This window comes from Lepisosteus platostomus, chromosome 11 (assembly GCF_059453375.1).
Source record: "Lepisosteus platostomus isolate fLepPlt1 chromosome 11, fLepPlt1.hap1, whole genome shotgun sequence".
Classification (NCBI taxonomy): Eukaryota; Metazoa; Chordata; class Actinopteri; order Semionotiformes; family Lepisosteidae; genus Lepisosteus; species Lepisosteus platostomus.
In genome coordinates, this window is record NC_142621.1 from 32,951,010 (window position 1) to 32,966,877 (window position 15,868).

At 48.6% G+C, this 15,868-nt stretch overlaps 1 protein-coding gene across 3 annotated transcripts; it reads right to left on the reverse strand.

Moving 5' to 3' along the window:
* Positions 1-563: 563 nt before the first annotated feature.
* On the reverse strand, positions 564-14,868 carry fam20b (FAM20B glycosaminoglycan xylosylkinase). 3 transcript variants are annotated; one of them, XM_088599273.1, is made up of 8 exons: positions 14,671-14,864; positions 5,488-5,974; positions 4,628-4,714; positions 4,329-4,438; positions 4,055-4,226; positions 3,207-3,398; positions 2,626-2,685; positions 564-1,601 (listed from the first exon to the last, which is right to left on the reverse strand). In XM_088599273.1, the coding sequence occupies exons 2-8, from the start codon at positions 5,862-5,864 to the stop codon at positions 1,370-1,372; spliced, it is 1,230 nt and encodes a 409-aa protein (XP_088455399.1). In that variant the 5' UTR covers positions 5,865-5,974; positions 14,671-14,864; the 3' UTR covers positions 564-1,369. The 3 variants fall into 3 exon arrangements, with proteins under 3 accessions (XP_088455399.1, XP_088455400.1, XP_088455401.1); XM_088599274.1 differs by having other exon boundaries at positions 14,555-14,681; XM_088599275.1 differs by having other exon boundaries at positions 1,426-1,702; positions 14,671-14,868.
* Positions 14,869-15,868: the final 1,000 nt, after the last annotated feature.

The following is a 15,868-nucleotide window of genomic DNA, read 5'->3' on the forward strand; positions in this document are numbered from 1 at the left end:
AATTTGTGATAAATTAATCCAAGTACTTTGTGCAATTGAGGGCTAAAACCAAATGCCCCGATTTTGCTGCCCTATGATCTCTAAATTATCACCTGTTTGATCACAGATCAATAATTTCAAGTCTTTAGAACTTGGGGAGTTATTACCTTTAAAAATGTATCTGGGGCTTCAGGACTGGAAAATACACCTTGAAAAATGTTTTCTGTCTCACAAAGGCTGCACAGAGAGAGAAATATGAATAGTGCCAAGTTATCGTATTTTAAAATTGACCTATTAGGAAGTGATACCCGTCACCCTTGGCTGCTCAGCTCCGGGTCAGAAATGGAGACGGTCTTAGATGCTACTTCTTTATCAGCTGCACCGCAAAAGGTTGGCACCTAGGAAATGAAAGTCGAAGCTGGAGGTTCAGTCACACTTTCTTACGGCTCTTAATTTAGAAGCCGTGTTCTCGCTTTGTTCCTGGGGAGACCAGAGAGAGACTCCCTTTCACACACACTACACTTCCTCTCGCACCACGATAGAAAGGAAGTATAGGTCAGGTGTAGTAAATAAAAAAAAGCAGCTAAACCTCATTTTTTAATGTAAAATCATCTCCACAATTACCCCCCCACCCCCAGTACAACCCTTCCTGGATTCCAGCAGCGTCCCAGTCCAGATAAACACCCCCCAACTATACAGCACACCTAAACTCTGAATCCTCAGTTCTTTTACATAATATTATAATGACAATTCCCAGAATTATTTTCAACATTATTAACACATTGTCTATACACTTTTGCTCAGGGCAGGTTTCGACTCCAGGCTGCGTTGGCCGCAGCGCTTGAGGTTTATTCACGCAGTAAGACAAACTCCACCCTCCAGCCCCAGTCCTCTTTCGCGCGCTTTTGGAAAGAGCCGTTTTAGTGTGCACAGTTCGCTGTCCCTTAGTGAGCCAGGGCTCCAAAGCACCGCAGGCCCCCCGCTACAGCCGGCAGCTCGATCCACAGTCCTGCCCGAGGCAAGTTCGGCGACGGCTTCCCCAGACAGAATCCCGAGACCGGTGGGCAAGGAGACCGCGCTGCTCCTCTGCTTCGTGTCCAGCGACGCCCGGCAACCCCAGCGCCTCACGCCCACCACTGGCGTAGACAAGGGGAAAGATCCCCCACTCGAAATGTCACTTAACACTATGGAGGCTCCCGCTGTCGATCCAGCGATGCTGACCTTTGAAGCAGGGAAATTCCAAGCAGGTCCAGCAGCATGAAGGTAACCCCAGCGCCCCACTGCTCTAAACCGGATGGGGTGGGGAGGCCCAAAAGGCAGGGGCTACAGCGTCCCAGGACAGCGGCTGCTCCTTCCCCTGCCCCCCCCCCCCAGGCCCCTCTCCCGGTCCCTAGGGGTGCGGCAGGTTCATGCGGTCCTCGATGAGCGCGTTCTCGGCGCCCTGCGTCTCGATGCACTGCCGCACCGTCGCGAGGATGCTCTCCAGCCGGCGGTCCAGCGCGGTCACGTGCGCCTCGGCCAGCGCGGGGTACAGGGGGTCGTGAGCGGTGGCCGTGCGCAGGGCCGCGCTCAGAGCCCCGTTCCGCAGGAGGTTCAGCCTGTTCCAAGTGGACACACGGACCCTGGAGAGGAGAGAGCGGCCCAGGGGCGTTCATCAGGCCAAAAGCTAACGGACATGGAGGCGTACACTGCCTGTCCAGGAATCCCACAGCCCTCAACCGCCCTTCAGGTCCAGGGGAAAGACAAACAAGACCCGCATCACTTTCTGGTGCTGTATGTGGCTTTAAGATAAGAGAAGATCACTTTATTGGCCATATACAATTTCTTGCATTAGGAATTTGTCTTTTCACATACTACAGCTTGCTCTCCATGAGACACACAGACATGGAGAGAAGCTGGGGGTCAGAGCACAGGGTCAGCCATTTATACGGCACCCCTGGAGCAGCTGGGGTTAAGGGCCTTGCTCAGGGGCCCAATGGGGTAGGATTCCTCTGCTGGCTGCGGGATTTGAACTGGCAAACCTTCCAGCCACAGGCGCAGATCCTTAGCCACAGAGCCACCGCTCCGCCCATCAAAGCACAAACACACAGCACAGCCATCAGCTCTGAAGCACACTACAGACCTTCGCTCAGAGGGCAGCTAGAATTTGGGGTACCTATGATGGAGCGGCCCCAAGGCTCAGGAATTTCACAGGGTGGCAACGCCTGCGCCTGGCACCACCAGCCCTCCGCACGACTGTGGAGTCACAAGACGTCCTCCGTCTCTGTTTCTGCTGCGCTGTGTGAGCAGCTGCCAGACCCCAGGACATGTGTGATGATAATGACGCAATAGCAAAGGGTTTCAGGACGTGTTACTGTGCTTTCAAGTGTTGCTTTTTTCTTGGCGAAACGGTCTTTGTGCACAGCTTTGTGAGTTCTTAATAAGAAACTGCATTATCCTTTTACAAAGCTATGAGCTGTTAAAATAGCCAAGAAGAAACAGGAGAAACCTGAAATTTTCAATCGTGAGGCAAGTATATCCAGATTATTTACAGAGTAGTTGTAGGAGCCGAGTTCCCCAGAGTGGGAATGTCTACACTCGAGCAGACAGGCCTGGGAAACAGCACACGAACAGCACCGCAGAGCGGCCAGAGATGCAGATACTCACGTGCAGCACTGATACAGTGGAGCCAGAATACTCCTCTCGTCCAGGGCAGGGTTCCCGAAGCTGTCGAGCAAACACAGAAACACAGCTACACACACCATTCACATGGCAAACAATAGCTTGATCGAGCAAAACATGTCCATCGATTAATATTATATTCTAAAATGATGTTAGAGGAGCACTAGAGGTTTCATATAGATATATAATATTGCTACACCTCCTCCAAATTCCTGATTCAAGTCCTGTATTCACCAGGTCTCAAACAATTCAGCTAGAACAGCCACACCAAGACCACTCAGGATGAAAGAACAGTATGTTCAGTAACTGGGAGGTGAAATTACACATGCTGAAACAGGATTAAAAACAGGAGAGGTAATTAAATGAAAAAAGACACTGGCTGCTGTGACCAAGTCTGAACAAGAAAAATAAGGTTTCTCTTACTCTTCTGCACAGATCACTGCCAGTTAATTTGTTATGGGAGATTAGCACTGCTAGAGCAGACATCAGAAAAAAAACAGAACTGGCGCAGTTAATGCCAGAAACCATCTGCTTTATCCCCCAGGAAGTGGTCCGTTGCGTCGTACCTCTTGGCATTGTCCAGCAAGATGAGCATGCTGGCTCCACCGTCATCCTGGAAACTCTCGTAGTGATGGCGGTCGGCGTTTCCGATGAGGTAGTCGAAGATGGCCGTGTCGATGACATCCAGCAGCCGCGGGCCGGCATCGTAAGGTGCCATCTTCTTCACCGCCTCGCAGTAGCTCTCGTCATACTCCCACCTGGAGTGTGGACAGGGCCGCATCAGGGTGCGGGCAGGGGCGGCGGGAATGTCGCTGTGCACCCCGGTCGGTAGGGGTACGCGGTAGACTGCTCTCGCACGGCACGCACACCCACCCACGCCCCCATGGCTCCTGTCAGCAGCTCACTCCCACCTGATGGATCCCACCTCCTCGATCCCTGCTCTCCCTCCTGTCGGACCGACTGGCTAAGGAAAGAGAACTCCCTTGTGCCTCTTTCACCGATTCAGAACACCACCACGCTACAGAGCACACAAGGAGCTCTGCACCCAGCATGAGCCACCATCCCCTACAGTCGCTACTGCAGTGCTCCCCACACCTGGTGCAGGCTAACCCCCGACTCTTCTGCTGTTTGACCCTGCCAAATTATTGATCGCAGGCTAATGTCAGACAGTTTCATCTTTGGGGCCGATTTGCTTTCAGCTCTTTCAACTGGGTTCTGCAATGGATATATGCTTGGGACCGATTTCAGAACTGCTCTCATCCAGTTGTGTGGCCTAAAGCAGACCTCTGGAGAAGTGGAAAAGAAGTGTGTGTTGTGGCGTCATCCCTGCCCGTGTGGGTTCGTGGATCACCCGTTACAGCGTTCAGCCAGCTCCTCAACAGCGCCCCCCCCCTCCCCTCAGCCCCGCCCTCACCGTGCCAGCTTGCCCTCCCGGTAGGTGCGTCCCCAGGGGTGCCGGTGTTTCTGCAGCGGCCACACGTCCGGCAGCCAGAGCGTGACCGAGCCCTCCATCACCTCGCCCTGGGCGCACGCCGGCTCGCTCTCGCGGCAGTAGTAGCACTTCCCGTAGAAGCACGTGTTGTTTCCTGAGAGAGGGGGAGGCAGAGGCATGACGGGGCACGCCTGTGGTCACTGGGTTCGGAGCTCTGGAGTGACTGCGGGCGCCCGGCTCCGAGGGAGAGACTCACCCTGCGTGAGGAAGGTGCTGAGCAGCTGCTCCGTGGCCACTGGCTTGACCTCCGTCCGCAGGTTCAGAAACCTGCCCACCACTAGGGGCGCCCTCCGGAAGCCTAGGATCCTGCAGAGAGACAGAGAGAGTGATGGGAGGGATCGCCGGTCACAGCAAGACAAACAGAGCAGAGAGGCAGGCAGGAAGACAGGGGGAGGGAAAAGGTGAAAGGGACAGGTGGCGAGATAAGACAATGAAAAGCGAGATGTGCTCTACCATCCAAATCTATACCAGCACACCTGCACCAGGTGTCATTACCTGTCCAGGTGAAAGGCAGCCACCTCAGCATTGTGTCGGTCATACCCAGCATAGGGTTCCCCCTCTACCACATAGTCACGACCGTACCTGAAAGAAAAAGACTGTGGCTCACTGAACACAGCAACATCTCCATCCAAGAGCCAAAAAGCATTTATTCAGTAAGACGCAGAACCAAGGGGCTGAGAACTCCTGTTTTCACCCCTATGAGCCGACAGCACACCGTGATTTAGGTGCCTTTTTACCAGGAACATGCACAGGAAGATTAAAAAAAAACACCCATCATCAATTTTTTTAGGATTCTGATGGGGAAAAAAAAACAGATGATGTTCACTCCAGGCACGGCCTGAGAACGTATCCACCTGAGGAAGAAGGATGTAGCAGCAGGATATTGCGTTAATCTGAGTGATAATCCTACACACCCTTCCACTCAAATAAACAATCTTGGCACTGTGGGAGGGTGAAAACCGTACAGCAGGAGATTGACATACTGTAAAATCGATCGTTTCCCTGGCAGTGGGTCAATCTAAACATGCTACGGGATGCGAATTTCAACCGGGGAGGACTCTGTGCTCCTGTGGTATACACAATGTTCACCCATTATCTGCAAAGCACAATGCATCACAACAGGAGGTTACATTTCATACACAATAAAAATAATATTCAAAAAGTGAGAAGTGTGATAAACACATTCCCGTGCACTTGACATTTACTCGGCAGGAAATTGTGCATAAAATTGCAATGTGCGAGGATCTAAGGGCGACTCGCTGACCTCAGGCTGGGACAGACTGCGGGAGTTATGGGAAGCGCCCCTTCTACACAAGAACAAGCGCCGCGCGGTTCTGGCGGCCCGCCGCCGTTACCTTTTGGGCTTGAAGACGACCTTCTGCCCGCCCTCCAGCACCAGCAGCGCCTTCAGCTGGGTGCCCTTGTACCCGACGTCGGCGCGCTCCACACGGGCGGTGGCCATGGCGCCGAGCACGGCCGCCAGCTCGGGCGTCTCCTCGGGGTAGACCTCCCGCGGCCCCACCCACTGCGCGGCCACCTCCCAGGGCGACTGCAGGGTGTGCGTGAGCTTGGCCCCCCGCGCCAGCCGCAGCCCCGCCTCCATGCGGCGGAAGGCGCGCAGGTCGCGGCGGCTGGTGGCCGACCCCTCCCCGCCGTCCAGCAGGAAGACCTTGGCCAGCCCCAGCAGGAGCAGCACCGCGCCCAGCACCACCACGCGCTGCTTCAGCTTCATGTCCGTCCGCCTGGCCTGGGATCGCCTTCCTCTCCCGCCCCCCTCCTCCTCTCTTCTACCCCTGCAGCGCAGGCATCGCTCAGGCCCTCTCTCTGCTCCACTCAGCACACCTGTGGAGGGATGATGGGAAAGAGACAAGTGCAGACAGTTGTCGTTATTCTAGTTGGCACTCCATATCGCCAAGCAAGTGCCCGTTCTCGGGCAGATGAAGTGCAGCTTCTGACTACAAATTATATTCATTTAAAAGTGAGTGAATGTTAATTATCCTGGACATCCGGCTCACATGAAGTGACTGCTGTACCTTACACAATTAATTATGGGCATGTAATTGGTTGCTGGTTTTGATGTATTATGACCCCTTGCACAGGATATAAAACTGTGACCTGCATGTCTTTCACACGACTAATACAATATGCCTGTGCCGTCTCACTGTCACGCCCCTCTGAGTTCCTAGGGGGTTAAACACCCTGACGCCCAGGGATTATTACAGACACACACACTGCTCTGACAGGCTGTATCGCCCACTGTCAGCTGCAATGGCTTCATCGGAGAAAGGCGCAACCTTTCTTTAATCAGCATCACCAATGGAGAACAAATTACCCAGCATTAATTAGCTGTGATGAAAAGATGTTCACCTAATTAACTGAATTTGATCTAATTAAACTGTCTCTGCTGTTCCAGCCACCTGCTGTCGCTCATTACCTCTAACCCCAGGGCCAAGTGCAAAAGACACGGTGCTGTGCAATTGCCCGCTGTCCTGTCACACTCAGACACGCCTCTCAGCACATCAATACACAAACACACAACATTCCCTACAAACCACACAACTGGCTGGTTCTACAGGCACTCGCGATGCAGACCCAATTCCTCCTGCCATAGAGAGGGGCAGCCCGATTCACAGTGTGCAGAGAGGAATCGGGGTCTCCCTCCTCTCACGCACACAGAGCCCACATGGCCAGCCCCCTCGCTCTCGGCTTTCCACTGCAAAGGGGTGCCACTCCTCTAGTCTGAGAAACCCTCCTTCCCAGCCTGGCAGATCTCCACCTCTCTCTATCGGCTCAGGGAGGGAGACTAAAGGTTGTTTCCGAGCTGTAGATTCAGTGTTAAGGCTGGTTTAACTTCCAAAGGTTATGGGTCAGAGGGAGATGATGCAAAGATAGCTGGGGTTATCTGGATTTTTCTCTGCGGCTCAGAAGAGGTGGGGCTGGGTAGCACAGACCAGACAGGCAGGAAGAGAGTGATAGAATGATTCATACCAGGTGGATCAAAGATTTTAAGGAGAGGCCAGGACTACCTTCTGATTCCGTTTCATGTGCCGTCAGTCACAGAAATGAATTTAAAAACAAAATCAACTCTTGTACATTGTTCTAGCTCCTAAAGGTTGTTTCTCAAGCTATTCATAAATTTTAAAAGGTGCCAGAAAATCTCCAAACAAGTGACAAAAGGCTCATTAAGAAAGTATTTAGGCCTATGGGTAAAAAGTCCTCTACAACACTGCAGTGGAAGAAGGATTTTGACATGCAGGTTAAACATGAAGTAGAGAGAAGAGCCACAAGGGGGCAGTACTTTACACTGTCAGAGGGAAAGCCAGAAGTAAAGCTCTCTCAAGGATGGCAGCTCTCTTAATATTACCTGACCTTATCAGGCCTTTGAAGTAAAGCGTACCATCAATAGTGCAGCTTCAGTATTTGACACATCCTGTTCTCCTGAAGTTAAAGCTGCAGACACAGCTGATAGCATGTAGCTGTGATAGTGCCAGGAGAGCTGTGCCAGGAGGCGACACTGAAACGGCTACACTGCACCCACAAACACACACAACTACACCATACCCACAGAAGTCCAGTTCACATATACCCACGCCACATCGCCTTCTCAGTCCTCCCCCCCGTCTGAAGGCGCGAGTGCTCTCAGATCTGGAACTAATCAATCCTAATCCCCCTAATCCAGGCCTGACAGACAGGATGGCCTGAATCAGTCAATCTCTGTCTGCGGGAAATGTCAGTTAGTGATCAGTCACCGCTGCCATTACAAATAGAGAGAAACCCAGCCAGCTAGGAGAACACAATGACCAGCTTGTACTGCATGCATTACTGAGGTGCACAAGAGAACTACACTAACAAGGATTGTCTCCAGCCCCCCCGGGGACTGGCACATTCTCCCTCCCTTCTTGGCATGTGCCTGTATGCCGGGCACCGGCTCAGGCCGTGCTCCTGCCTGCCAGTGCGGTTGGGCGGCAGGGCAGTTTGCTTCAGTGCTGGACCGCTGTGCACCTCTGCGCTTCCAACAGCGCCTCCCACGCCCCGCACGCATGGAAAGCTTTATCACTGCCCTGCTCTTTTCTTCCGGATCAGCTCCCAGATTTCCACTCTGGCTTACTGCAGAACAAACTCCAGGCAGAAGGAGGGGCACTCCTGAAAGAGACTCCTGCGCCTGACCCCGTCAGAAGAGGACGCCCCCCCTCCTCACCCCTGTCTGGAGGCGGGTGGCCACGCTGGTAGCCGTTGGAGCTGACTTGGCACGGCCGGCCCGGATTCAGGCAGGCTGCGGCTCACTGCCGGTCCTGGGCCTGTGGCAGCAGGGCCCTTCTCCCCCTCCCTCTGCGCCAGACTCTCAGCTCTCTCCCGCTTCTCTCGGTCAGCCTCTCCTTGCCCGGTTTATGAGCAGAGCCTAGCACTGCTTATTACAAACCCCTGTTTTTACTCATCCATGAAATATATCTGAAACCCAAATAATACCTTCCTGCAGTCATTCGGCACAAGAAGAATTCTTTCTTTAAAAAAAGAATCTCAGAATGTTTTAACATTTAAAAATGTCGTTCTCCTCCGGTTATGGCCGCAGCACATCAGTCTCCGCCTCCCCACTGTTTCTTTATTTCTCCGAGATGTCAGACTGCAACACTCCCAGTCCCTGCGGTGTCCCTGTGGGTCTGCAGTGGGCATGAGGCAGGGCTGGCTGGGCTCGCCCCTGCCCCTTCCCGAGCTCTTCTGCCTGAGGCAGGGTGCCACGTGGGCAAGTCGGCCATGAGCCGACAGCCAGGCAGCACACTCTGCGCTGAACTGCTGCTGCAAGTTAGCGTTCACGGACTGGAGAATCACCGTAGCTCTGAGAGCACACAGTCTGTCACTTCCCAAGGGCTCTCTCCACCTCTCCTTCACTCCCTCTGTCCTTCCTGCCTTCTCTTTTCCAGGCAGGTTGATGAGGATTAAAGTGCAAAAGCATCACTACACCTAAGGCCCAGACTGTGGATGGCAGGTCACCATGGCAACCGGCACCGAGGCCGACGGTGGTCTCCGGGGAAGGTCAGTCCTCGGCGGTGAAGGTGCTGGTGAAAGAGAGGGGGGATGAGCGCCGACGAGAAAAGAGAAACGGAGTGGAAGGGAAGATGCAGTAAGGAGCGAAGAAGAGGCAGAGAAAAGACGGAGATGCAGTTCGACATGGAGATGGAGAAGAGGGGGAAGGGGAAGGTGGAGAGGATACAAAGAGAAACGCATTAAGTGCAGAGCAATGCCTTCAGTCACTAGGGATTTCACTGGGACTCCTTTTAAAACAGCACTGCCTTCCATCACATCAGAGGCGTCATGCAATAGAAGACTTACAGCAGAAAGGTCAATGTGCAATTCAGGGCTGCCTTAAAAGTCCAGTCGAAAAGTTACACTACAGCAGGTAGCTGAAGGAATGGTGCAGAAGCCATGATTATAAATATACGCCACATACTGCTATAGAACAGCAGCACATTCACAACTTGGTCAGAAGGTAAGAGAAGGTACCTGCGTGAAGACTAATCTAAATAAAAATACCCTTTCTCTGTACGAGCCATCTGCTACATTCCATTATGGGGGAAATATTACTAATATGCATGATAACCAGGAGTGCCCACTGTTGCTACAATTGTGCCCAACATGATAAACAAGGCATTACTAGTGCATTAGACATTTTTAAGATGACATCCCTTGATATAAATTCTGTGCTTTTAAACTATATATACCACCACAATAATGAGAAAATGCAAACAATACATCAATATGAATCTTCTGTGGAGTGTAGCTCTTGCGCATAAATTATATGTACGTCTTAAGAAAACACAACAGTCCACATTATCCGCCAAGATCTTACTGGCACATACAGTCAAAAGTTTGAGTACACCAGCTTGAAAACAGGTTTTTCTGAATTATCTGTGACCAAAGAACCGGAGAATACATTCATTAGAGTCACAATTCTGTGAAACCGGCGACTAACTGCCCCTGAAATACAGGGCTCAATGCAAGCTGAGCTCAATGCAGCTAGAAGTCCAGATGTTTCAACATCAACTGTTCAGAGGAGGTTGCGTGAAGCTGGCCTCAAAGGTCCAGTTTCTGTGTTTTTTGGCCCAGGCAAGACTCTTCCTCTTATTCTGCACTCTTAACAGTGTGTTCTTTGCAGCAAATCTTCCTGGTAGGCCAGTCGCCGGTTTCGCAGACTTGTGACACTAATGAACCTATTCTCTGATTCTGAGGTCACTTTTGGCCTGCCTGAACTTTTTCCGGTCCTCACAAGTGCCAGTTTCTTCATATCATTTGATAGTCTTTGCCACAGCAGTTACTGACACTTGCAAAGTTCTTGCAATTTGTAATAAAGATTGAGCTTCATTTCTTAAAGTGATTATACACTGTCTTTTGTCCTTGCTTAACCGAGCAAACTTTGCCATGTTCATGCAGGAATTACAAACTTTTGCCCATGCTCCCTATATTTATAGTAATCATGAACCCTCACCTGTTTACCAATAATTGGTGACAAAGGTAAATTAAGTAACATTCTAGTTAACTGTGAGAACATCTAACAAAGAATTTTAAACTTCTTTTACTGTTCTAACACCACGTTATACACATTTCTGATGTTTAACTAACCTGGGCTTCAGACTGAAATCTGCTTGCTGTGGGTGTTTATTTTATTGAAAATGAAAAATTAACATTTTCAATGCAGTTCACTTAAGATTATAAATACACATATCACGTACTTTAATCTGAAGTGTTTACAGACAAGTATATACAGATTAAAGCACAGATAATCATGAAAAACCTGGTTTCAAGGAGGTGTACTGTTGACTGGTGCTGTATGATGTTATTTACTCTTTAAACAGTGTGCAGATAGGCTTGTTCCTTGTTTGAATTAATGCTACTCCTTGGGATAACAAAATACTGAGTTCAATCTACGTGATGTCATAACTCCAGGGGCAAGCAGTTTCACATTGCACTTGTGTTGCTCTTCCTAAAACAAGAGCAGATCATCAAGCTTGTTAGGGAGTTACAAGTTCATTTATCTCAAAACCTCATTCAGACACTTCTTGAAAGAAGCCATGTCATTGTCATCAACAACATGGCTGAGTAACCTGTTCCACACTCACAAGTGCCTCCTGCTCTGAGCTTTAAAAGCGCTTCCAAGCAGCATCCACTCGTGTTTCATTGTTCCTTTAGAGAAACGCCCCTGGATTAAGTCTCTTTAAGGATTTAAAATGTTTTTTTCAAGTCCCCTTTCAAGTCAACTTGTTCCTTCAGCTTGTCAGAGTAGGACAGTCCCTGGTTTCTTTTCGCTGGATGGATTCCAGAGCAACAATATCTTTTCTATTACGTGATCACCAATATTGTACACAAGATTCTAAATGAGGCCATTTTAGTGTGGAACACAATTTTAACATAAGATCCGTCAATTTAAACTTTTCCAATTGATGCTAGCCTTAATGTCATTTTAATCCTCTTGTGTCTTATTTTACCTGCAAAACTGTTCCAATATTTACACAAAGGACTACACAAGTTTTCTACACTGTAAGTCTCCCTGGATAGGGTGTTTGTTCAGTAAATGCATAAATACACAAAGCAGCATGCCCAACTGTGCATCTCCCTGTTAGGAGAAAGTGTAATTAACAAGCTGCTGGTGTGTTGAGGACTTTCTTTGGTCTTTTCTCCTGATCTCTTTCACGTCTGCAGCCTGGCAGACGCTGAGATTTCCGATTTAACCCCAGCGAGCAGGTCATGTTGTTTCCCCTGTGGACTCTGCAAGTTTGGTTACATGTCAGAAAGTCTTCATTAGCTGCTGCTCACGTTAATGCACTTTCATCAGGGCTTGTCAAGTCATTTTTATGTAGCAGATCTCACTACAGCTAACGTTTCACCAAAAATTATGCAATGGAGTCTGAATTTCTAGTCAAACGTGAACTTGTTCAAATTGCTAAAGGGAGTCAGATGACCGCTAATTATCAAAGACCTAAATGTGGGCGATTTCTGCCTTAATCTGAGAGGAAGAAGATGAATCAACACAAAAGCCTAAACCGTTTGTATTGCAGTTGCTTGTTCATATTTCCTTTTCGATATTTTGCGACGTGCATTTCAGCTACATGCTCTGCATTACTTACACTTGTTAACATTAGGTTTGATTTGCACAGCTTCTTAACATTTTTGAATTTCGTTTACTTCCCCCCATCACCTTCCAATAGATATGAGCAATTTTGCATGTGTGTGAAGTCTATTTTGGAGATCAACGTACTGTAGACTAATAATCTTAAATCATGGTTTGAATACTGCTAGAATGAGGCTCAGACCATTTGCAAGCTGGTATCACGTTTTTAAATGAGTGTACTGGTAAGAAGTATGTTACCTTCAACTGTTTTTCTTGACTATATATCAGCACTGTGACGTTTGCTCCCTTAACTTGGTTTCTGGCCATTAATGCTCATATGGACTGTATCCTGGATTAGAACATTTCACCTTTTACATTGCGGCAACATTTCAAGATAAGAACGTAAGACACCTGAAGTACACCGAGTCTAAGCCTCATTACCTACGTATGTGCTATTACAGCCCTAGAGACTCAGATGGGGAGAGCACAGAGCTGATCCAGCCAGGCTCAAGAGCTCGACTCCTATCTGGTCCCAGGTCACTCTGAGTCACTGGCTGTCTGTATGAAGCCGCGCTTTGACATCCATCCACCCTGTTGCCTGAGCGAGTTAGGGGAATGCGAACCTGTTTTCTCCCACGTTTTTGCATTGAGGTTTGACTGCATTTTCACTCTGAAAACCCCCTTATCTTGGATTCTGAAACTCTTGTGCTGTAAAATGTCTGGCCTCTACCACAGTCTGACTGTGCGATGCACAATGAGGTGGTATTCAAAGAGAAAAGGCACCGTATACAATGACAGGATAACAATGGCACATTTAGGTGGGGCACCCTGTCAGTGCATTCAAACTTATTACAAATTAACATATCTGATGTAGATCAGGAAACGTTCCTGTGCCTTAGCATACCCTAAATGTCTCTTGAAAGCACAGCGCTCCGTGTAATCTATTGGAGGCTAATATACTGCTGTAAATCAGGGCCAGCTGAATTAAGAACAGTAGTCTGCCTTCTCAATGCCTAGTTATAGCCTATTCGCCACTCCTGCGTGCTCCATACCTCCATGACTGTAATGTATGAAAAGACAGTCCCTTTTTAAATGTTACACATGAGAAAAACACACATTCAGACGGTCTATAATAATCTTTACTGGGTATTCCACCTTACTGAAGTTTTCATGGCCCAGCATACATCTGAAAATAGATTTCGTTAACCTCGTTCTTAAAAAGCAGTCTTGTGATGACGACCCTGAACAGACGATTTTTCATAATAAAAGTTTTAAACGAAAACAAAACGCCAGAATTTTAACATTTTCCCTTTAGCGATATATAATTATACCTATATACTATTCACCATATATTTTTTGTAGTTCGTGGTCTTCTAAATCCTTGCTATCTCCCCTTGTGTACTGAGCAATATACGGTAAAAAATGATATTTTCTCTAGCCTACAGGATGGTATTACAAGTGATCGCCAAGCTCGGCCGTTGCCTTCTACCCCTTTAAGATTTACCTCATCATCACCTCCGTGCGAATGTAAAAAGGAGCCACGCAAGCAGGAAGGTATATTCCTTAAAATCTCATCCTCACAATCCAGCCTTTCATTTGCCCTCCAGACCTACTATGCAACACACAAAGTCTTAAAAAAAATCCGGCTGCCAAGACGCGCAGAGGCCTACCGCCAGTCACAACACTCGAACTTTCCTGTCGCCTGGTACCGACTGCGAAGTCCGAAGCTCGGCTGTGGCCCAGTTCGCGTCCCGACCTACAGTCTATCCATCTCTATAGCTAGTGTATTTGTTTCTAGTGTTCATAAATCTCGGTGCTCTCCAATATGGTTTATGGTGCCCGATAGTTATCATTACACATAGGCATAATAAAACGAATATAAAGTGCAAAGAGTTTGAATAAGAAAATCAGCATTTTTTTATTTACGCTATTTTTGCGAGCGTCAAAGGATTTTCCTAATGCCTTACATAGTGCCTCTAAGTACAGCATTCAGTCACACTACATACTGTAGCATTTAGGAGCCGCTTTAACCAAATAGCAAGGAATTTGTAGCTACCGACCCCAAAGCGTGCTTTATAAAACTCAATCTCCTGTCGTAGCTTTCCACAGACCGACTGTGCAAAGAAACCGTAACTACATGTGTGAAATTATGACATTCGTGCCTCCTGACGACCGTCTGCCAGTTGCTTTTCTGCACCACTCGAGATTTCGTGACTCGTTCGTTATTTTGTTATTGCATCCCTTTACCTTATTTTTACAGCAGGTAAAATATATATATATATATTTCCAGTTTTGAGATATAACAAGAACCGCACACATACCCCACTGCAATGCCTTTGTATCATCACGAACCACTGAAACGGTGTTCTTTCACGGCCAATTTACCCGATTGCTGCACGGTGGCCGGAGTCCGATTGCTCTCTCAGTTCACACCTACCTATGTTGCTCTCAGGGAGAGTGGTCCGAGATAGCCAGTGCCTCCGCGTTGCCGATTTTGCGATTTAACACATAAAACACCTTCTCGCCTAGTGTCGCTCGCTACAGACTCCAGCGCTTGTTTTCTTCCTTCCTGCCGTCTCTCTCCCCCTGTACCCCCAGCTCTACACTTCCTCATGCGGCCCGGCTCCACGCCTCCCCTTCTCTTAAAGTGACACGTGTGCTACCGCTCCAAGCCTGCGACTGCCGCCTGGGCGCTGAGAGGAGGGAGAATTAAAAATACGGCGCTCCGTACATCTGAAGGAAGACTCTTCTTCTGTCTCTAGGATCTGGCGATCTTAAAGATCTGATGGTAGGCTCCATCCAAAAAAAATGCTTATAGATTTCTCTTATACCGTATTATCCTTATCCTTTTCATATTTGACCATTCTGCAGAGAAAGGTGATTTTCCACCTCTTTTAAAATGTGTCTGATCAGATTCATGTAAATTGAGTGATGCTGCTATCACGTCTGCCTCTGAGAAGCCAGCCAATCCAGTCTCAGGTTTGTAACACTGCAGCCCACACTGAGCTTTAAAGTTGCCCATTCGTGCTGGTTGCGCTAGTCCCTCCGATCCACAGTACCAGCGATTCGGAAGGTTTCGTTGTTCTACACCATTGCTTAGACTTAAATTTGGCAGGCTGCTTTAATCAACAAAATAGGAGATAGTTCCCCTGTCATTTTATCCAAAACCTTAACCTGGCAAATGGAAATGTAAATTTTGCTCTTCCCCGTCTGATTCTATCAAAGGAAGCGCCACGTTAAAAAAGACAGAGGCAGGACAGTGGCTGTTCGAGATGCACAGAATTGGACACTTCAATGAAGCGCCTTTAAACTAAATCAACTAAAAAAAAAAGCAACTTTCCCCTTTAAAATACGTAGTTCCACAAATTTTGAGTCAGAAGTGAAGGTTGTAAGAGCAATAAGTCTCCCTTCTTCTGAATATGTAGTCACCGTTGAAAAGCCGTTTCCAATGGGACACCCAGCCGACGAGCCCTCCGGAAGTCCGGACTCCAGCGCACCGGAGCAGCAGGGATGTTTTCTTGAAGAGCAGGGCCTGTTGATTCATGCTTGTGTTTTTCTTTCTTGATCTTCACCTGGCCTGACATTCAGACGGATAAATAATCTCATCACCTGTGCCAAATCACCAACATTGAATT

Excerpts from the sequence above, each read along its gene's own strand:
- fam20b (XM_088599273.1), bottom strand. The coding sequence starts at position 5,864 with ATGAAGCTGAAGCAGCGCGTGGTGGTGCTGGGCGCGGTGCTGCTCCTG. Across the intron at positions 4,715-5,487 it reads GTCGTCTTCAAGCCCAAAAG|GTACGGTCGTGACTATGTGG; the intron begins GTAACGGCGGCG and ends TTTTTCTTTCAG. Across the intron at positions 2,686-3,206 it reads TTGCTGGACAATGCCAAGAG|CTTCGGGAACCCTGCCCTGG; the intron begins GTACGACGCAAC and ends TTTGCTCGACAG.